The 22,986-nt window shown below is 39.5% G+C and overlaps 1 protein-coding gene across 1 annotated transcript in view; it reads right to left on the reverse strand.

Moving 5' to 3' along the window:
- The window catches only part of itga8 (integrin, alpha 8), a 208,356-nt gene that overhangs the window by 128,173 nt on the left and 57,197 nt on the right, over positions 1–22,986 (reverse strand). Inside the window, exons 8-13 of the mRNA XM_048607871.1 lie at positions 17,797–17,841; positions 17,597–17,640; positions 15,956–16,012; positions 13,382–13,434; positions 8,148–8,353; positions 4,344–4,535 (exon numbers count right to left, since the gene is read on the reverse strand). Coding sequence (XP_048463828.1) covers positions 4,344–4,535; positions 8,148–8,353; positions 13,382–13,434; positions 15,956–16,012; positions 17,597–17,640; positions 17,797–17,841 — 597 coding nt within the window. The remainder of the gene's footprint in view (positions 1–4,343; positions 4,536–8,147; positions 8,354–13,381; positions 13,435–15,955; positions 16,013–17,596; positions 17,641–17,796; positions 17,842–22,986) is intronic.

A 22,986-nucleotide genomic window follows, 5' to 3' on the forward strand; every position in this document is an offset into this window, starting at 1 on the left:
CTATGCAGTTCCTACTATCTCTGATTCAGTACTCTTCGTAAATTTATTTTGATTATTTTAATTAAGATGGGATGAAAACTGTTCTGCACTACTGAAATACCACAGAATGCATGTATTCACCTAAGTCTCTGAGGCAAAGTGAATACAGTACTTCAGAGAGAAGACGGGAAGAATTTTGGCAAGAGTTTATGCAACTACACAAAGGTTTAGAAAACTGAAGCAGAAGTATTACATTACTCTGCAAGAAAATGCTAAGTTCATCTGCTTCTACACTCACAAGGAAATTCTTGATCCACAGATGGGATAAAGTAAAATCTCAGTCCAACAGCATGACTAATTGTGGTTTATATCACCAGTGACAGAATAAATACAATGGTGCTCAGGACTTGTAACTGCTCCCAAGACAAATGCAGAACTAAGATTATTGGTGAATCTCAGCAGTTGAACAAAACGTTAAGGAGGGAAATCCAACATATTTTGTCTCTCAATGATGATTTGGTCAAACAGACGACAAACAATTTTTTCATAAAGCTGAATGCTAGCTGTAGGTTCTGGCAGATACCTTAGACCAAGAGTCAAGATTGCTTGGTGCATTTATTATTCCTTTTGCGCAGCATTTTTTCACTGTCTACCTTTGAGATCGCCTGTACAACAGAGATTTTACAAAGAGCAATGTCTAGAATCCTGGAGTCATTTTCTATATGGATGATATTCTAGTGCATGGTAAAATGAAGAGGAACATGATCTGAGGTTTAGGAACATGTTAAAGCCATTACCGAAAGCCTTACAGGGAATGAGAAATGCTGATTCTTGAGAATAACAATTACACTTCCAGGTCTCCTTATCCAAGAATAAGGCATGGTGATTCCAAGGAAGACAACAGCCTTCAATAAACTACTGGCACTAAGGTGTGAAGATGAAGTACAGAACTTCATTGACACGGTAAATCAAGTGGGAAACTTTATCTTGAACCTATCCCTTGCACAACTCAAAAAAGAGCTTTTGAAAGAAGTCCAACAGTAATTTGATAACCATGGAAACAACCACATTCTACCAACTGGGTGAGGGAGAACATTATGGGCTTTGGTGTTTCTCCTGCTTATGGCCCCAAAAAGTCTTCACCAACAGACTTGTGACATCACAGCTATTGTGTTTCCAACATATATTCACATTTCAACCAGGTAGTTACTACTATTTTTACTGCATCTCAGATCTTAGTCCCAGATAGAAATGTAATAATTATCACAGCATTTATTACCAGACAGTCAACATGGCTTTGTGCATGGGAAATCATGTCTCACTAACTTAATTGAGTTTTTTTTTGAAGAAGTTATGAAGAGGATTGATGAGGTCAGAATGATGGATGTGATCTATATGGACTTCAGTAAGGCGTTCGACAAGGCTCCTCATGGTAGTCTGGTTAGCAAGGTTAGATCACATGGAATACAGGGAGAACTAGCCATTTGGATGCAGAACTGGCTCAAAGGTAGAAGACAGAGGGTGGTGGTGGAGGGTTGCTTTTCAGACTGGAGGCCTGTGACCAGCAGTGTGGCACAAACATCGGTGCTGGGTCCACTGATTTTTGTCATTTACATAAATGATTTGGACGTGAACACAGGAAGTATGGTTAGTAAGTTTGCAGATATTACTAAAATTGGTGACGAAGTGGACAGCAAAGAGTCCACTTAGTACAACAGAATCTTGATCAGATAGGCCAATGGGCCAAGGAATGGAAGATGGGGTTTAATTTAGATAAATGTGAGGTGCTGCATTTCAGAAAGGCAAATCAGGACAGGACTTATGCACTTAATGGTAAGGTCTTGGGTAGTGTTGCTGAACAAAGAGACCTTGGAGCACAGGTTCATAATTCCTTGAAAGTGGAGTCGTAGGTAGATAGGATAGTGAAAAAGGTGTTGGTATGCTTGCCTTTATTGGTCAGTGCATTCAGTATATGAGTTGGGAGGTCATGTGGCAAATGTACAGTACATTGGTTGGCCACTTTTGGAGTATTGCATGCAATTCTGGTCTCCCTGCTATAGGAAGGATGTTGTGAAACTAGAAAGGGGTCAGTAAAGATTAACAAGGATGTTGCCAGGGTTGGAGGGTTTGTGCTACAAGGAGAGGCTGAATAAGCTGGGGCTTTTTTCCCTGGAGCGTTGAAGGCTAAGCAGTGACCTTATAGAAGTTTATAAAATCATGAGGGTCATGGATAGGGTAAACAGACAAGAACTTTTCTCTGGGGTGGAGGAGTCCAAAACTAGAGGGCATAGGTTTAAGATGAGAGGGGAAAGATTTAAAAGGGACCGAGGGGCAATTTTTTTCATGCAGACGGTAGTGCGTGTATGGAATGAGCTGCCAAAGGAAGTGGAGGCTGGTACAATTACAACATCTAAAAGGCATCTGGATGGGTATATGCATGGGAAAGGTTTGGAGGGATATAGGCCAAATGCTGGCAAATGGGACTAGATTTATATAGGATATCTGGTCGGCTTGGACGAGTTGGACCGAAGGGTCTGTTTCCATGCTGATCAGGTCTATGGCTCTGTGACTCTATGATAGTAGAAAAGAAATCTGCAGCTGTGTTTATGCACTGCTGAACATTTTTCTGCACCATCATCAAACCATCTGTGTCATAAAAACACTCTTTTTTAATTCAAGAAAGCATTCTTCCCATTTTTAATTTCTTTTCTATTTTTTCAAAACACTTTTTATTATATCAAGAAGTCCTCCTACACAAAACTGAATGTTTCTATTCCCCATCACCAAATCACTATGACTTTTTTTTTGTTTTTAACTACTTACTGTAACCAGTAAATTACCCGTGTAGCCAATTAGATATTTACATGCAAAGCCTGGTGCAAACCATCAAAAGTGATGGAGAGTAGGAAGAGAGGGAAGGGGCTAAATCAAAACAGAGTAGGACGGGGAAATAATGCACTGTACCCCCTGCGGTGCTCACCTCTCTCGAAAGGCATCGAGAAATTTCGTGGGCACTGCATGCTCCAAAGAATTAAAGCCTTCTTAAATAGGTTTGTTAAAACAATAGATGCCACTATAAAGTAAATCATGGACTCAATTCCTGGCATCCAACTGCATTTCTGATTTTGAATTAGTTGTCTAGTAGCTATAACAGTCTAGAAGTGCTGTGCTCAAACCAGTATGACATTTTAATTGGATTATTTGAACTGCTTCTACTAAAGTTTACTTTTAAAGAGAATCACACAACTGGTAAAATGTGAATGCGAATACTATAGCTTTGAAAATTAAAACATGCAGTATCAATAAATAGTTCAGGTTTTAAATCATCACAAAAGCTAATCTCAATGACAGCAAAGACAATGCCAAAGCTTTGAAAATCAAAGGAAATGAAGCAAATCAATAGCGTTTACATCATTAGGGAACACATCATCCTTGTTTAACACTTTCAAAAAGGTGTGTACCAAACAAAAACATCAGAAGTTCTCTTGTCAATGTTAATTGTGAGTGAAAAATGAATTTCCTCTGTTGTAACAGGCACAGTCACCACAGAACAATGAGAATTTTGGTCATCGGTAGTTCATAATGTTAGTTCACAGTTACCTATACAACCTCATGCATTACAGACTAGCTCAGATTAAACACTTTAAGAAGGATATTAAAATAAGTCATGTTTAAGCTGTTATTGTGACATTTATTCAGAATTGAACTGGAATGAAGCATCACTGTTGAATCCAGTCATTTGTTAGCTCATTTCAATAATAGCATAATTATTTCTGTCAGGAATTGTTCTAAATCTATAAGAATAAAGACTTGATGTTATGTGCCCATTAGGTCACTTTAGCCTGCACAACATTAGTGAATTAATGGCAATACGATGCTGACAATCTGAATGCAATTATAATGATTTCATGTATCATTTTTAAATGGGTGAAGGCAGAATCTGTTGTCCAATTACTCATATTCACACAGAACACTAACTGTTTCTGATTGTCAGTGAGAATTACAGCAATAATCAAAAGAGGTTCTGAGATATTCAAGACGTGCCTATCATTACAAATTGAAGGGCAATTCAGAACGCTGCCAAGCTTTTTTTTTGAGAAGCCAACATAAACATCACTAATAAACTGACTGAACACGTGTCATCTAAATAATTACATAGTTCTACCTGCACACATGTGCAGCAGAAGTAAATTTTCTGCTAGCAATAAACATTTATATAAAGTCAATTGTTACACAGCTCACATGCAATCATTGAGGGGAACAATATTACATCACGTTGGTGGAATGTTATTGTTCATCCTAACCCTGTTCCAGAAAAATGCACCATTGCAAAACTAAAATTTCTCCTAAAATTTAATTCTTACCTGGATACTCATTCCCGTCAATGTCTGAGCCTCCTCTTAAGGTAAAGCCAAATCCAGGAGGCATGGACTCAGAGGGCCACAAACCTTCCAGGACCTGTGATGGCTTGGAATTTAACCCACCGCTGTGACCATTGTAAACCAGAACTTTGCCTCTCCTATCTTCACCCCCAAAAGGTACACCCACTGCAATATCTACATGAGGAGAAAGAAATAAAACAGCATTAATCATTTAAAAAGGCCAATTGAAGTTTTATTTCTCTGCATCTCTCTTTAAAAAAAAAGGGCACATGGCATCATATAACTCAGTGCAATCACCAGTCTGGTATAAATTAGCCCAATACTAATACTGTGCAAAAATATTACATAAATTATATTTCCACCAGGTCCCATCATAGGTCACACATACCTTTTATTACCAGAACTGAAGTTATATTTATTGCTATTTGTAGGTGATGAAATTAATTCTAGACGTAAAATAATGTTTGGTATATAGTCTGTCGACTTCCATGCTGTACATGTCTATAATTTAATGATAAGTTCATGAAGGTCATTGCGATTCCATATTATCACCTTCCTTGAATATGTTCTCACTTCCTAAATCTGTGCCCATCTCTCCCATTATGCTAGGTGTTAATCTCACCAAACAAGCTTTCACTTCTGCACATCGACTACTGAAAACCTCATATTGTGATTTTATCATCTGCAGACTCCACAATTCCAACTTGAACTTAGTATTTAATATTAAAATTATTAAACTTGAAAGATTGAAGAATTTCCACATCTTGTCCAACCTTCATCCTACTTTCCACAAACTTCAATCCATCAAAAAACTCTGCATGCTCTGTTTATGTTGCACCAATTAACACTCATTCATCATTCTTACAGGGTTACAACTACACAGGAGGTGCACAAAAGCAAGATCAATTTTAGATTTTAAATTACAGAAATCCATTCAGCACCCCAATAACAGCAGGGAAGAAACTGCTGTAAGACAGTATCATTGGGATCTTGACCCAAACTTGCATCCATCATACAAAATATGCATCCTTTGGTTTAAAGTCCTAGATGACCTTGATCCTATCTTTGTAACCTCCTCCAGTCTTATAAACCTTTATCATAAAAATACTGTTTTCAGTGATCTTATGTTCTGGACTTCCCAACCTAAACATCTTCACCAACTTCTTCTTCTTAAGATCTTCCTTAAAACCATGCGTTTTTAACCATATCTCCAAATACCACTCCCCCTCCCTGCCCCGCCATCCCGAACTCTGCCCCCCATTCTCTGGTTATATTTCTGTAAGATGCCTCACCAACTTTTACAGAAGCACCATAGAAAGCATTCTATCTGGGTGCACAATGGCTTGGTATGGCAACTGCTCTGCCCAGGACAGTAAGAAACTACAGAAGATTGTGTGCAAACTACAGTAGATTGTGTGCACAGCCCAGACCATCATGAATGCCAACCTCCCATCCATGGACTCCATCTACACTTGTCGTTGTTGCAGAAAGGCTGCCAACATCGTCATACACCCCTCTCATCCCACTAATACTCTCTTCCAACCTCTTCTGTCAGGCAGAAGATACAGAAGCTTAAACACAGGTACCAACAGGTTCAAGAACAGCTTCTTCCCTGCTGTTATCAGACTGCTGAATGGATCTCTCTAATTTTAAGTCTAATGTTGATCTTGCTTTTGCGCACCTCCTGTGTAGCTGTAACCCTGAATGCCTCGCTCTGTCTAAACACCCTATGATCTGTATGTCCTTGTATGTTATGATCTACCTGTACTATTTGTAAAGCAAAACTTTTCACTGTACTTAGGTACATGTGACAGTAATAAATCAAATCAAATCAATATCCTTCCATGTTAAAGACATTACATAAATAGAGATTGATTTTGTGCAGAAGTGCAGATTCTATTTCTTTCTTCTTTTTATTATATGAGGAATATTTGAGGACTGTTGGTCTATACTCAATGGAGTTTAGAAGAATGAAGGGGCATCTAATTGAAACTTACAGAATACCAAATGGCTTGGACAGAGTGGATGTTGGGAAGATGTTTCCATTGGCAGGAGAGACTAGGACTTGAGGGCACAGCCTTAGAGTAAAGAGAAGACCTTTTAGAACAGAGATAAAGAGAAACTTCTTTAGCCAGAGAGCGGTGAATCTATGGAATTCACTGCCACAGAAGGCTGTAGGGGCCAGGTCATTGAGTATATTTAAGACAGAGATGGGTAGGTTCTTGATTGTCAAGGGGATCAAGGGTTACGGGGAGAAAGTAGGAGAATGGGGTTGAGAAACTTACCAGCCATGACAGAATGATGGAATAGACTCGATGGGCTGTATGGCTTAACTTCTGCTCCTATGTCTTGTGGTCTTATAATTAGTGGCTGGAAATTATCAGAAGTTTATTTGGTTTTAAAGGCTCTTTAGTAATTTAAGAATCATGATCTTATTGCGGTCTTATAACTGCCCGCCTGCTGATTCCATCCAGCCTACAGCTTTGGAGGATATATAACATAACAGCTTGATTGCTACTGACAACAACAAAAACATTTTTTGCTCTGATTTTTATTTTGGTATTCTTGTTTTTTGAATGTACTAAACTGCTTCAGCACATAAGAACACATTTCGCTCTGGTTTGGGACAACATCTGGTCTATATGTGACAATTAAACAAAAAAAAAGGCAACTAATAAAGAAAAGGGTGTGAAAAGCCATAACAGGAAATGAAGTTCCAATTCTGAGCACATGCAACAAGGATCTCCAGAGGCCTAGAACAGACGGGAGGTGTAATATACTATCTAAATATGCTATGCACCAAACTGGTTCTAGCTTTACTTTCTCGAATACTGGCATAAAAAATGCCTTAAGATTGCAATGATAAAATTAAAATTGTGCACCAATTTCCTAAAGTTAGAGTTCGCTGCTTTGTAGATTGAGACTCTCAGTTTTTTACTGCCTTCCAGTCACCTTTTAGCTAGAAAAAACTATGTCCTGTAGATATCTGCTTGCACAGAGCATCCAAATACTGGTCAAATCATAACAAAACAAAAATCAACAGAACAGCCAGTTCTTTAAAAATGTAACCTTCATATTAAACTGTAGTTGGTATGAAGCCAAATGATTGTAAGATTACTTCCTCAAGGTCATCTAACACCGCCTGTCTAAATTTAATTTAGCTGACTGCATATCTGGACTACAGTGTAAACCTTTTCATGAAACAATGCCAAAAACAATTTGCATTAATGTAAACTGTGCAATACAACTGTTTTATTAAACAGTTCTCTTTCCTAGTTCCATGTTTGTTTTTCTCACAAATTTCATATTTGTTCACTCTTGTGATCATTTGTCTATTTTCAAAGACTCTTTCACATCTCTCATTGTTTAAAAAGTGTTTGACTTTTGTGAAACACACATCATATATGATTCTAAAAATTAAATTTTAGAAAGCAAACATAACCAGCATCAAGAGCATCTACTGCTCAGTCAGAAAAATTACCTCTTTAACAGAGCTGCTCTAAGAAACATTTAAACTACCTCCTCATAACATATTTCTTTACAGTAGTTGTAGATGATACTGAAAAATCATCATAATGCCTAAAATAATCTTGAAAATTGATATATACTATATGTTAATTTAATCTGTAAAATAAAGTACTGCTTCCTCCAACTTCTCTTTAAGGAAGATATCACATAAAGATATCACATTTGTTCAAATGGTATATAATTAATTGGCCATTCAGAAAGAACTAAGTACTTCTTACTGTTATATGCCAAGGATTATCTATAGCAGTTTACACACACCATAATATCCGTCTTGATTCACATCTGCCAAAGGTGCTACTGCACTTCCAAATCTTCCAAATACTTCCATTCCTAGTAGTTTCTGAGGGTCCTTGAAAAGGAACTCTTCCTCCTGCAGGTAAAGATAAATCAGCCCAACTTCCTTCAACTTTCCATCAGACTCCCGGTCCATGAAAAGTGGAGCACCGACTAACACATCATCCAATCTGTGAAACACATCATTTAAAAACACAAAAATGCAAGGGTTAGGAAACTTTATCTTCTGCCTTATTTTAGTTTCAAAACATTTGGTATAAGAATGAATAGTAATTACATTATGGCTACAAAAATAATGCATTCAAGACGTTAAAATGGATCTCAGTGGGATGAAAGTCAACATTTACCCATTTCGTACTTTAATCTAAACTTAAGGACTGAATTGTAAAGGAATATTTTTATTGCCAAAATCATAATGACAGTTTTTACTGTTTGAGAGAACACCATAAATTAAGAAAAGCCTATGATTATGGAAATAATTCTAATTTTATGTACAGAATGAGAAAATCACATCTTTTACACTAGTTATATGGAGTGGATAATCCTAGAAGGGGGTAATCAGTCAGATTACTATTCTGCTTGCATTTTTTTCCATTAGTCTGAGCTCCATATTTCTAGCTAGGAATTCCAATTTTGTGTGTGTGTGTGTGTGTGTATGTGTGTGTGTGTGTGACAGAGAGAGAGTGTGAATGAGTGTGTGAGTGAGTGAGAGTGTGTGTGTGAGTGCGTGAGTGAGAGTGTGTGTGTGAGTTCTTTTGAGCTTGTTCAGGGGGGGTTGAACCATCTTGGGTTGGGGGCTTCTGGTCAGGGCTGTGGTGGGCATCTGATATCCAGGACTCAGTGGGCACAAGGGTTAAAAGGGGCTGGAGGAGGTATGTTTGGGGTTGTGGATCTGAGGGCCAGCTTAACAGTTATCCAGGAGTTACAGTGGGCTTTTAATTGTCTAACCTTTCCTGGATAACTATTAGTTCTCCAAGTCACACAGAGAACTCTCCAGATTCTCTGTCTCAAATGGATTCTTCCAGAGGGCTCCAATGTGCTGAGGAGTTACCCATCACAATTTTCAATTTCCCAGGGAATTATCAGGGAGTTTTGCTACAGGGGATGGACAATGGGCTGGAGGGCTGAGTGGGACGTGTGGAAGCCCCTACGCTGATCTACTGCAGGCCCTTTATAGAAAGGCTGCAATGTTTATCTTTATTAACTTGAACTTAATTTCTTATTTTTCTAACTTACATAATGAATAATTAAGGTAATGTAACTTTTTTCCCTTATTTCTCTATTTTGTATGTAAGATTTGTACCTAGGTGCTTTGTACATAAGGTGGCACCATGTGGGATGGCATTGTAAACTTTTCACTGTACTGCTGTCCTTTTGTACTTGTGTACATGTGACAATAAAGCAAATTCTATTCTATTCTACTCAAGGGATTCCATCTGGTCCCAATGTATAATTCCAGACTGCACTGGTTCAATGACTAGCTGGTCATCAGAATATCTAGGGCCATCACCTTTTTGTGTAAGTTAAAAACACTGCAACACAGGATTAAACTAATTGGGCAAATAGTTCATTTGAAAGGCCTTGGAATAAGTTATCTAACAAAAGAAATGTTGAAAAATACATAAAAGGAAGTTTATGGGTGACTCATGGTCTTAACAGCACACTGTGGGCGGTAGAAACTTCTTGGTTTGATTTTCTTCCAGTTGTTTCTATCCACAGCTCATATTCTGAATTCAATACCCTTGTGCCAATTTTAAGGTCAGGGAGTGGAAGGCCATCCTGCTATCGGCCTCTTCAAACAGCAAGAGCTATGTGGAAGTAGGAAAATTGGATGGGGTGTGGCATCCAATCTCTCCTTCCTTCCTGAAGGAAGGTGGGGCACCAAATGTCAAATGCTGCTCAACATTTCCTTTTTAATGATTCAACCGGCATTTCAAAACTTGCATGTGGGAATCTTAGATGTGAACTTCTCCCTGTTCCATTCTGTTATAAACATGCAACCGATTGAACTGTGTTTTACTTCTTCTGTGGCAGTGCATATCTTCAGCCTTTCAAAAATTAGTAGAATTATTTGGAGTGCAAAGATATTATTAAGGGCAGAAATCGCACAACACCAGGTTATAATCCAACTGGTTTATTTGAAAATACAAGCTTTCGGAGCATAGCCCCTTCATCAGGTGAGGTGAGAAAGAAGCACACGGAACACAGAATTTATAAGTAAAAGATCGAAGGGTCACACAACTGATGAGGATGTTTATTAAATCAAGAGATGCACATATTTAACATGCCAGGCTGAGGTAAGGACAAACAATAATTTTCATTTATACAGTATCCTTAACGTAAAGAAATGTTTCGTGTCACTTCATAGTATGTATATGAGAAACCAGATGTTGACACAGGAAAAGAGAGAGATAGAAAAGGGGGCAGTGGAGGTGACTAAATGTTTGGTTAAATCATTTTAAAGACACCACCTCATATTTAAACGGCTGGCATTCTCTCTAACTGTGCCACTGCACATACATCTCACCAAGGCTCATAGACAACAACAACAACCACAAAAGCAGAAGTTGCTGGAAAAGCTCAGCAGGTCTAGCAGCATCTCTGAAGAGAAGTCAGAGTTAACATTTCAGATCCGATGACCCTTCATCAGAGCTGATGGTAGCTAGGAAAATGTTGGTTTATATGCAGAAGAGAGGGTGGGGGGAGGGGGTAAGGAGTAAACAATACGTAGGGATAGAGCCCAAAGAGAGAGAACAGATGGACAGACAAAGGAGTTGATAACAGTCTGGCTAGGAGGTTGAATAGCTGTTAATGGGGACTGTTAATGACTAACAATAGTTAGTGTGTAATGGCAGACTGTGATAACAAAGCCTGGTGTGTAGGGCAGGGGGCTCAGACATGGGAGAGTTCAGGCCCTAAGATTGTTGCAGTCGATATTGAGTCCAGAGAGCTTCAGGGTTTCCAAACGGAAAATGAGGTGTGGCTCTTCTAGCTTGCGCTGAGCTTCACTGGAGCACTGCAGTCAGCCTGAGGCAGATGTTAGAACAGGGTGGTGTATTAAAGTGACAGGCAACTGGATTTACTGCATCCGCAGTTCTTTCAGTTTTCATGGACACCAACCCTCAGTATTGCGTGCATCATGTCCACTTAATTGCTCAGACCACCCCACCCTCACAAACTAATAGTACTCTGCTTGTCCTCTGCACTTCCTCTCATTCACTGAGCACATCTCACCGCCTCTCCTGCATCACCACTGGCCTGTCTCCTGCAGTCTAACAGAATGATCCCCCTGACTGACAGTGGCACTTTTCCTCTGACTGACTGACTCCTCACTCCACTAAGACCTTTTCCCCTTTAACTTTCACCATTGTTATTTGCTCACAGTGGGCTTTATCATGCTGCAGCTGTGACACTGACACAGCACAATGCCTTGCAGTGACATATCCACTCCCTTTCCGACTGACAGCTTGAATGTTCAGTGCTCTCCACTATCACAAGCTGTCTGCCTTGCCCTCTGTGTTAAGAAAACAAGATAAACTGCTGAGACTGGTCATAGGGGAACTAATTGCTAAAATCAATGTGTGCCCAGAAAAGGATATGAAGCAGACATCGGCTGGCAGCCTCCAAGTTAAGTGCCAAAGTGAGCAAACAATAAGAAAGCAAAATAAGAGGGACTAGATGCGTGTGTCCATAGCAGTTCAAAAGCATGCTGTTCAGGTTTACGAGGTTGAGGGGGGACCTGATAGAGGTCAAGATTATGAAGGGCATGGACTGACTGGACAGTCAGAAGCTTTTTCCCAGGGTAGAAGAGTCAGTTACCAGGGGCCATGGGTTTAGGTGCGAGAGGCCAGGTTTAAAGGTGATGAATGAGGCAAGTTTTTGTTTTACACAGAGGGTGGTGGGTGCCTGGAAGTCGCTGCCGGGGGAGGTAGTGGAAGCTGATACAATAGTGACTTTGAAAGGGTGTCTTGACAAATACATGATTAGGATGGGAATAGAGGGATACGGTCCCTGGAAGCATAGGGGGTTTTAGTTGTGACGGGCAGCATGTCGGTGCAGGCTTCGAGGGCCGAAGGGCCTGTTCCTGTACTGTAATTTTCTTTGTTCTTGTTCTTTGCAATATTTGTGACTGTCCCAGCCTGCAAAAGAACTTGTCAGAAGTATGTAAGCTGTAGGTATGTCTGTCCACTCAAAGTAAGGTGTTAAAGAGCTGATATAGTGACTGAGTTGGTGCGAAGACACAATGTGGTGGGACTGATGGTTTGCTGAAGCAGAGTTGAGTGGAAGAAGGTTGAGGAGGATGGTGACCATGAAGCACACAGACATTGTCAAAAGAAGCAGTTGCAGGATGACTGGGACAGGTGCTCAGTGAGCTACCTCTTATCTCTCCAAAAATTGCTCCCGCTAGTTTCTCAGTGGTGAAAACGAGAATTGGAAATGGAATGCATGTAGGGCTTAGTGAAATGCAAATGCATGAAAATAACAGTCACTGTTCGCTACTCAAGGATGAGATTCTGAAGTTGCTGAAGGCTTAAATTTATCTCAATATGAAAGATCAGACTTCACCCTATTTTGTCACCATGCTCACTATTATTCTTGTCACATCAGGGAGGGGAAACTTCAGTCTACTATCTTAAATTGAGAACTAAAGTATTAAGCTGAGAAGCCAAGAAGCACTTCATCTTACACTAAGTAGTGTAAATATGGAACTGTTATTCAAAATTTGGAGGTCACTGCATCAAGTATATTGTTCAAGACAAAGATCAATTGGGTAATGGCAACAAGAATACACAGCAAAGGCAGAGCAAAGAAGTCGAGATTTGAATCAACCTTGATGTAACACGCAGGTTTTAATGTATATAACCAATAGGTGGAGCCAAGGATGGAATCTTCGATATGAGGTCTCATTAGATAAACTGGGAGTTTTTCACTGGGTTAACAGTAAAGGTTAAGAGAAGTCCTAATAAAGAAATTCAAAATTACAAGGGATTTTGATAAAAAGGTAACCAAACTATATTCACTAGGTTGTCAGTGTGGATCTCCAATTTTAACTAGAAGTTAACATTTTCACCAGAGATCAGAAGATCATCAGATATTTTTCACGTGGAGGATTGTTATGAAATGCATTAAATGCCACCTCATAGTTCAACACTCATCTCTGATATTTGTTGCTGTATTCATAAAGTTGCTAGACTCACCCGTCATTGTTTATATCAGAGACAGCCACGGTATATCCAAAATAGGAAGCCATCTGTGAATTAAAAATGGGAAACAAATTACTGGAGTCATTTTTTATTTATTCATTCATGGGATGTGGCCACTGCTGGCTAGGCCAGTGTTTAATGCCTATCCCTAACTGCCTAGAGGGCAGTTAAGAGAGTCAATGACATTGCTGTGGGTCTGGAGTCACAGGTAGGCCAGACCAGGTAAAAATGGCAGATTTCCTTCCCTAAAGAACATTAGTGAATCAGATGGGTTTTTCTAAGAATCGACAATGGGTTCATGGTTATTATTAGACTCATTTCAAGACTTTTATTGAATTCAAATTCCTTCATCTGCCATGAAGGGATTTGAACTCAGGTCCTCTGAATATTACCTGGGTCTCTGGATTAACAGTCCAGCAATAGAACCACTTAAGGCTGTTGCCTCCCCAGATGAATCATCTTGAATCATGATTAACCACTTTAAGTAACATAATATTTCATGTGTCTGCTGAACACTGTTTTGGAAGGTGATAGTTAAAGCCTAATGAAATCTATATCTTCATTATTTCCTCTATACACCCTGAAATTTGTTTCACAGGTTGAACAAATCCACCAAGGTAAAAATGCAAAGTAAAGTCCATTTAGGATAATTTCACCTAAAGATTGTTCTTTTCAGATGATCTACCACTGATTACCACTAATTGTCTAAAACTGTGAGAAATTGGTAGCCTCCAAGAGAGAACAAAGTCACACTTGGCACTGAGTAAACTATACATTCCACCTGTAATTCTCATTGGTAGTACACAACTAGCTACAGTAGGTCTGAGCCGATAGGGCAAGCTACAGTACATCAGTTCAGTTAAATGGAAGCATAAGATACCAATATTTGTAACATTAAGAAAGTACAAACTACCATAAAGAAGCCAAAGTCATCATGTGAGTGTTTAGACTCACATACAAAGCATTACTACATCATTTAGTGGTATATCTACTCAGCACAGGTATATTAGACAGCAACTGTGAAAGAATTTGAAAAATTCCACAAGTAACACTGAAATTGATATAAGGTTTCAAATAGCAAGAAAACATCACAAAGCAGTGTTTAGAAGCAATGTTTAGAAATGAAATTTGGTGGCAGGGCAATGGCCAAACTACTCTGATAGTTAAACCAAAACACAATCCCCAATCTGCAATGATGGGATTACAGGTTCCTTTCTAATAATTAGCCCTGAAACACCCAGAGAAGCTCACCTTTCCCCTTGTAATCTGTTAAAAGAGTGGTTAAAAGAAAAGAAAATCCCTTTACAAGTAACAAGAAATAATTTATTTATTTAACCCAACAATGAACAAATTAACAGAATTACTAACAAACTGACAATTCCCCTCTTAGACCACTAGCTACTTCCTATCTGGTCTAAATTCTACTGGAGTACTGCTCAAATAAACACAAGTCCAACTTAATAAACCCAATTAATAAGAAAACAACAAATTAAAACTTAATCTCTCCAAATTCACACAAACTATCATTTGGAATCTTCACAGACACCTTTCTTCCACCAATTCCGCTGTCAGGGATGTTTTATCTCTGTAATTTCTTCAAGGAGGACTTTCAGTTAAAATACCATGGTACCTTTGATTAATTAGATGGGCTTTCTCTGGGAGTTGAATGGTGCTGACTATCGCAGGTGATGGATGATTCTCCCCCAATGTTCCAAATGCCCTCATCTTATATACCCATAATGACATTATCAAATTCTTACAATATGATTGGTTTCAAGTTGTCAACACCATCAGATTTAAATTCAATTGGCTTTCTGTATCTAGGTGCTTGGTTTAAATTAATTGGCCAAATTCAAACTTATTGTCTTAGAAAAAGTGCTGCTTGGCTTTTCTGTAGAAAATATTTCCACTTGGGCACTCACTGTGCACCTGCATTTATAAACTTCCAACACAGACAAAGCACAAGGGCCCACAGCACTCTTTTCCCCACGATCACTTTTACCAACAAATTCAAACTTCCTGCCTTCTAATTCATGAATACTCTACTCAACTTCGTAACAACGTGGGACATGAATAAATTCTCCGGAGAGGCTTTAGAAGCTACTAAGCTAATTGTGTCTTTTGTGGGCAAAAGAAGTGTTGTCAAAGTCATGTGCAAACCTACCTCAAAGTACGGAATCTCCACATGATGTGACACTAGATAGATATGATGGCATATTACACATATGCCTTTAAAATAATAATACTGTTTCCAAAGTTGAAAACAAAATAAAAGTCAAAACCACACAATGCAAGGAAACCTGGACATACCAGACTAATGTTTGGTCAAGTTCAACGTGAGTGAGAAAATCTACTATTTTTACTAATGTCTTGAACAGTTTTAGTTCTTAATATGCATTATTCTACCTTTTGTTACTGGGTCAAGATTTTAGCAGTGATTTTGTTGTTTTTACTAATAACAACATCACCTGAACTTGCAAAATATTTGAAAACTATTATTTGGTAAGAAAATATGGTTTTGTCAGCTCTCTGGGCTTCTTAAAATGAGCAGGTATAACAAAATCTTACCTGTTCGCCAGTAAAATTCAAGATGAATGTCATATCTGTCGCATTTATGATGGCAACCTACGAAAACAAAAGTATGTTTACATTGGCCTTGATTCCTGACAACACAATCACATGGCGAATGAAATGTTGATGAAAAAGATATGAACCATCAGTTTTAAAAATATCCAGTCAAGTATGGCAGGTCAACTCATTGCCAACAACATATTGTGCCACTGACTGCTTAGGGCTCACTACTTACACTATTCAATACTGCAGTGGCTTTGACCAAGAGAGAAGGAGCGGGAGACAAAATAACAACACGAGATTCAATTTTCAACTTCTGCCCAGAATAAAAGCATATTTGGTGGACTGCACACTGATTGTCTGAAGCAATCTTGGGAGGCCCATCCAGCTTTCACATTCCAACCTTTGAGTATGTCAGCTGAGCTGCAGGCATCACACAGATGTTCCATTGCAGTTAGCCTCCTCAGGAAGGGTGAGAGGTCAGATGATTCCCATGTTGAACCAATTGTCCCTGAAGGGAGAGAGACAATTCTGGGAGAGGTTGAACATGGGCCAGCAGCCTGAAATCAGGAAGAGCATTTCTTCCCGTGACCCCACAAAGCAGCAAAGTGATGAAGGCAGCTTTAAGGGAACTTCTTACAACACTCAGAGCTTGGTACAAATAGGCACCAAATGCATCAAACTTTAATTTGCATATTTGAAAAGCTGTTACCCGTAAAAGGGAAGTGTGCTGTTTCAACATTTACTTGGTAGGACTAGAAAGTTGTATGAATCCATTTTTCAGATAGTCATTGAAATTTATCCCCATTTTGACTTGTTTTTCACAGAATCACAGAATTGTCATGGCACTCAATGAGGCTGTCCAAACCATTGTGCTTTCACTGCCTCTTCAAAAGAGCATCATTACCTAATTCCAATCTCCTGCTTTATTCCTACATCCTTGCTCACCATTTCTATCCAAATAAGCATTCAATACAACCTTTGAAATTATCCCCAGCATGCTAAGATCCATTAATGTACGTCAGGAAAAGCATGGGTCCCCATGCAGATCCCTTGGAAACTCTATTAAAAACCTTCCCCCGGCCCAAAAAAAATCCATTGATCATTAGCCTCTGTTTGCAATCATGCATCCAATTTTGTATCCACATTGGTACTGTTGCTAAGGAGAAAGTAGTGGTGTAGTACAATTGTTTCATAGCATATACTGTTTCATAGAATCCCTACAGTGTGGAAACAGGCCCTTCGGCCCAACAAGACCACACCGACCCTCACAGCATCCCACCCAGACCCATCCCCCTACAACCCACCTAATCTACACATCCCTGAAAACTACAGGCAAGTTAGCATGGCCAATCCACCTAGCCTGCACATCTTTGGACTGTGGGAGGAAACCAGAGCACCCGGAGAAAACCCACGCAGACACGGGGAGAACGTGCAAACTCCACACAGACAGTTGCCCGAGGCTGGAATCGAACCCGGGTCCCTGGGTGACATTCAAAAATAGAAGAAAAGAAATGAAATATAGCATTTCAAGAATGCATGCTTATTTAGGATAGGACGAGAGAAAGACATGAAGACAAAACGAAACAGCAAGATCCATTTGAAAACAAGACTAAAGAAAATAATGTTATTACATACATATCCAAATGCTTCAGCACCCCTTGGAATTCCAGCAACAAATTCTAATCAAAGATAAAAGACAGGAAAATTAAGTTTTTCGAATGTAATTTTACTAGGTTAGGTAGAGATTAAAAGACTCTTGTTTTAAAGAGGAGGAAATGTCTAATAAATACATAATAAATGAGCACATGTTTTTGCTGATCAATTAAGCTACTTACCTTGTTGAGAGTCTCCTGTGAATTCCCCCACAGCAACTGAGTATCCTATTGAGAAAATTAAGTACCAACATATGGTCAACTTGTAATAAATACTGCATCAAAAGCACATTTTTCATATGGAAACATAAATGCCCCAAATTACCACGAGGTGCAATCCTGGCAGTTCCACTAACCAGTTTATTTCACAGCTAGCACTGACGATAATCTGCAGGAATCCCCCACTATTAACAACCTGGGGGTTACTATTGACCACAAACTGAAATAGACTACTCATATAAATATAGTGGCTACAAGAGGGGAGGGAATGGCCTACTGGTATTATTGCTGGACTATTAATCCAGAGACCCAGATAATGTCTTGGGACCTGGGTTCAAATCCCACCATGGTAGATGGTGGAATTTGAATTCAATAAATATCAGGAATTAAGAATCTAATGATGACTGTGAATCCATTGTTGATTGTTATAAAAACCCATCTGGTTCACTAGTGCCTTTTAGGGAAGGAAACTGCCATCCTTACCTGGTCTGGCCTACAAGTAATTCCAGACCCACAGCAATGTGGTTGACTCTGGGCAATTAGGGATGGGCAATAAATGCTGCCTAGCCAGCGACGCCCTCATCCCGTGAATGAATAAAGGAAAAAAAAGAATAATGAGCAGGGCAGAGGCTAGAAATCTTGTAGCCAGTAATTCATCTCCTGACTTTTCAAAGTCAGGAACGTGATGGAATATTCCTCACTTGCTTGGATAATTGCAGCTCCAACAACAGCTGAGAAACTTGACACTATCCAAGACAAACCGACATGCCTGATTGGCTCCCAGCCACAAACATTTACTCCCTTCACCTCTAGAAGCAGCAGTGCATACCATCTGTAAGATGCATTACAGAAATTCACGAAGTCTCCTCAGACAGCACCTTCCAAAATGACAATCACTATCGTCTAGAAGGATAACAGCAGCAGTTACATGGGAACACCACCAACTGCAAGTTTCCATGCAAGCTGCTCACTATCCTGACATGGAAATATATCATTATTCCTTCAGTGTTACTGGGTCAAAATCCTGGAACTCCCACTCTACCAGCATTGTGGGTCTACCCACAGCACACAGACTGCAGAGGTTCAAGGAGGCAGCTCAGCACCACCTCCTCAAGGGCGACTAGGGATGGGCCATAAGTGCTGGCCAGCCAATGACACTCACGTCCCATAAGTGAATGAAAAGAATTCAGGGGGATTGCACCTAAGTGCGATTCACTAATGGTAACCCTCAACATTTCAAGCACATTCCAGGCACTCCTCAAAATCATACGGACTGGTGCCTGCTACCATCCGAGGGTGCAAAGGAGTGGCTCCTGCATGTATGTTTTGGTTGGACAACAGTTTCAACCAAACAAGACTCCCTAGAAATTACCGGTAAAGTTCCAGGCACTAAAGTATCCAGCCAATTTCCCCAAATGCCAATGAATTTTGGCCAGAGATATGACAGAAGTCCACTGGAAGGCATACACGTTTTTTCAGCATGCATGTTTTAATATTCTGAGAAGCAACTGATTTTACCTTTATTCTTTTCATTAAACATGCTTTTTCAAAAAATACTATGATTTCTATTTTGTTCCACTTCACCGCTAGAGCCAGTGAGTTACTTTTTGTGCTCATAACACTGGCAACTCTTTTCCCTTTCTGCCTTTTTCTTTACTTCTCCCTTCAAAACCCAAGAAGTAATTAAATGTTTATCACTTGCATTCTTTTACTGGAGAGAAACAGATTTTTATGTAGAATATATCATTCAGCATCCACTGTATTTCTAAAATCTCCGTATTAAAATGATACACCAGATGCATGTGTTTTGGAAGGCCATATATTGTAAACTATATTTATTTCCACAAATCTAAATCTACACAGTTTGACAGATCTATTTTGTGCAACATGCAAATTTAGTAGTTTGAGTAAATAAACATAATGTAATGTTTGTGCTCCAATCTGTTAACTTTCCCCTATATAATACTGTCCTTTTTTATTTAATAAGCATGAGGAGATGGATGTCTAGACAAGTTTATAAACCTTCAGATTAAAATTCTGCTTCAGTAGATTTAATTAGAAACTTAGGGCTATGCCTTCTTCTGTTCGTACAACCTGATAATCCTTCTTTTGTAGATTTTAATGACTGGCAATCCAGATGGTCTGTGAAATCAATTTTGTCCATGCAATTTTAATAACAATTAAAGAAACCCAGCCAAATACCTTGTATAGCTTTCAAATCTCTTTAAAAATAAACACGCCACAAACACTAGGAACAATGAACATCTTGTTATGCCAGCTGATAAACAAAAACACAGCAGGAATTCTATGGATGTACAAAATCTGAAATAAATTGGCCCCATATCTCAGGAAGGATATACTGGCCCTGGAGTGGGCTCAGAGGAGGTTCACGAAAATGGTCCCAGGAATGAAAGCTTAACAATTGAAAAACATTTGAGGACTCTGGATCTATTTTCGATGGAGTTTAGAAGGATGAGGGGGGATCTAATTGAAACCTACAGAATACTGAATGGGCTGGACAGAGTGGAAGTTGTGATGATGTTTCCATTGGTAGGACAGACTAGGACCCGAGGGCACAGCCTTAGAGTAAAGAGAAGACCTGCTAGATTGGAGATAAGGTGAAACTTCTTTAGCCAGAGAGTGGCGAATCTATGGAATTCACTGCCACAGAAGGCTGTGGAGGTCAGGTCATTGAGCATATTTAAGGCAGAGATGGATAGGTTCTCGATTGTCAAGGGGATCAAGGGTTACGGGAAAAAAGCAGAATGGAGTTGAGAAACTTATCAATGACTGATTGGCGGAGCAGACTCGATGGGCTGATTGGCCTGATTCCTGCTCCTATGTCTTATGGTCTTAAAAATGCAAATATAGAACAGACAAAGCAGCATCTATAGGGAGGGAGTTTAGGCAGATTACAGATTTGCACAATCCATAAAGGATTAAGTGACTGCCCTTTTCAGTACCAGAGGAGACCAGATACGCGAGAAATTGAGTCAATGCCATGATTTCCAGATTGAAACAACTCATGTTGTAAAAAATGCTTCCTTGTGTTAACTCTGATTTTTTTACCACTCACCTTCAATCTCTGCCTTTTGGTTCCCATCTCTTCTGCCACTGGAATCAGTTTCCCTTCACTTACGCAAATCAAAACAACTTTGGATTTTGTACATTTTAAGCAAATGAGCTCTTAAGCTTCTCTATTCCAAGGAAAACAACACCAGCTTCTGAATGTAAATTAAAACTCCCAACCCTGGGAGCATTCTATTAAAGCTGTTCCGCACCCTTACCAAGGCCTGTATACCCTTCTCAGAATATATTGTCCCAAACTGAGCAAAATACCAGACAAAAGGCTTAGTTAGTATTTTACAAGTATTCAGATAACTTGCTGGCTTCTACACTCTGTTAAGTGAGCCATGGACCCCATGCTTTTTTTAAAAAATAACCTTCTCTTTACATGGCCTTGGTGAGACCATACCTGGAGTACTGTCCACTGTTCTGGTCCCTTTACCTAGGAAAAGATATTCCATTGAGGGAGTGCAGCAAAGGTTACCAACTGATTCCTGGGATGGAAAGTTTGTTGTGTGAAATGAGGTTGGGTTGATTGGGCCTATATTCACTTCAGTGTAGAAGAATGAGCGGGGAGCTCATTGAAACATAACATTTTGACACGTCTAGACATACAGGATGCAGGAGTGATGTTAACCCTAACCAAGGGGATAGAAAATTGAGTCATAATTTCAGGCCATTTTTGACTAAGACGTGAAGTTTCTTCACTTAGGGAGCTGTGAACCGGTGGATTTTTTTTTACAATATAAGGTTGTGGTGATGAAATTACTAAATATATTTAAGAAAAAGATAGATTTCTGGATATTAAAGGTGTCAAGGGCTATGGAGAGATGGTGGAAGTATGGCATTGTCAGCCATGTTGAACAGTAGAATAGATGCAATGGGCTAACTTGCTTACCACAGCTCCTATTTTTTGCGTTTCAAATTATCTTGTCACCTTTAAATACTTATACATGTGTATCCCCATATCAATGTGTATGACTACTCCATGACTACTCCTTTAAAATTGCACCATTTAGTTCAACTTACTCTTACTCATTTTTCTTAACTATATATCACTTCACACTTTTCTGCATTAAATCTCATCCTTCATATGCTTGCCCATTCCAAGTATTTGTCTATACCTTTGTAGCCTGTTACTATTTTCCTAGTTATTCATATTTCCAGGTTTCAGATCATCTGCAAATTTCAAAATAATACTCTGCACACCCAGGTCCTAGTCCGTAATTTACAAAAAAATGAGCAGTGATCCTAATACTAATTCAAGAGAACATTGATGTTTATTTCCTACCAATCTGAAAAACAATCTCCACAACTGACTGTCTTCTGTCCTTCTGCCAATCTTGGATCCATGCTTCCATTGCCGCTTTAAATGTACAGACTTTAATTTTCCTTTCATTATGTGGTGCTTTGACAAATGATAAATGAAAGTTCACATGTACAAAACCAACTACAACATCTTTTTGAATCCTGTCCACGAATTCAAAGGATCAAGTAAGTCTACCAAATCTGCGCTTTCATTTATTAGCCCATAGACTTCCAAATTCCTGGATTTGCATCTTTATAAGTTTTCTCACTGCTGACTGTAGTTGCTGGATTTTGTCCTCGACCTCTTTCCAAACAGGACTGTAGCATTTGCAAGACAACAAGGTGCAGGGCTGGATGAACACAGCAGGCCAAGCAGCATCATAGGAGCAGAGAGGCTGACGTTTCGGGCCGAGACCCTTCATCAGAAAAGGGGGAGGGGAAGGGGGTTCCGAAATAAATAGGGAGAGAGTGGGAGGCGGATAGACGAGGGATAGAGGAGAGGATAGGTGGAGAGGAAACAAACAGGTCGAAGAGGCGGGGATGGAGCCAGTAAAGGTGAGTGTAGGTAGGGAGTTAGGAAGGGGATAGGTCAGTCCAGGGAGGACGGACAGGTCAAGGGGGCGGGATGAGGTTGGTCGGTAGGAGATGGAGGTGCGGCTTGAGGTGGGAGGAGGGGATAGGTGGGAGGAAGAACAGGTTAGGGAGGCAGGGACGAGCTGGACTGGTTTTGGGATGCGGTAGGGGGAGGGGAGATTTTGAAACTTGTGAAATCCACATTGT

This window comes from Rhincodon typus, chromosome 2 (genome assembly GCF_021869965.1).
Source record: "Rhincodon typus isolate 14 chromosome 2, sRhiTyp1.1, whole genome shotgun sequence".
In the NCBI taxonomy this organism is placed as follows: Eukaryota; Metazoa; Chordata; class Chondrichthyes; order Orectolobiformes; family Rhincodontidae; genus Rhincodon; species Rhincodon typus.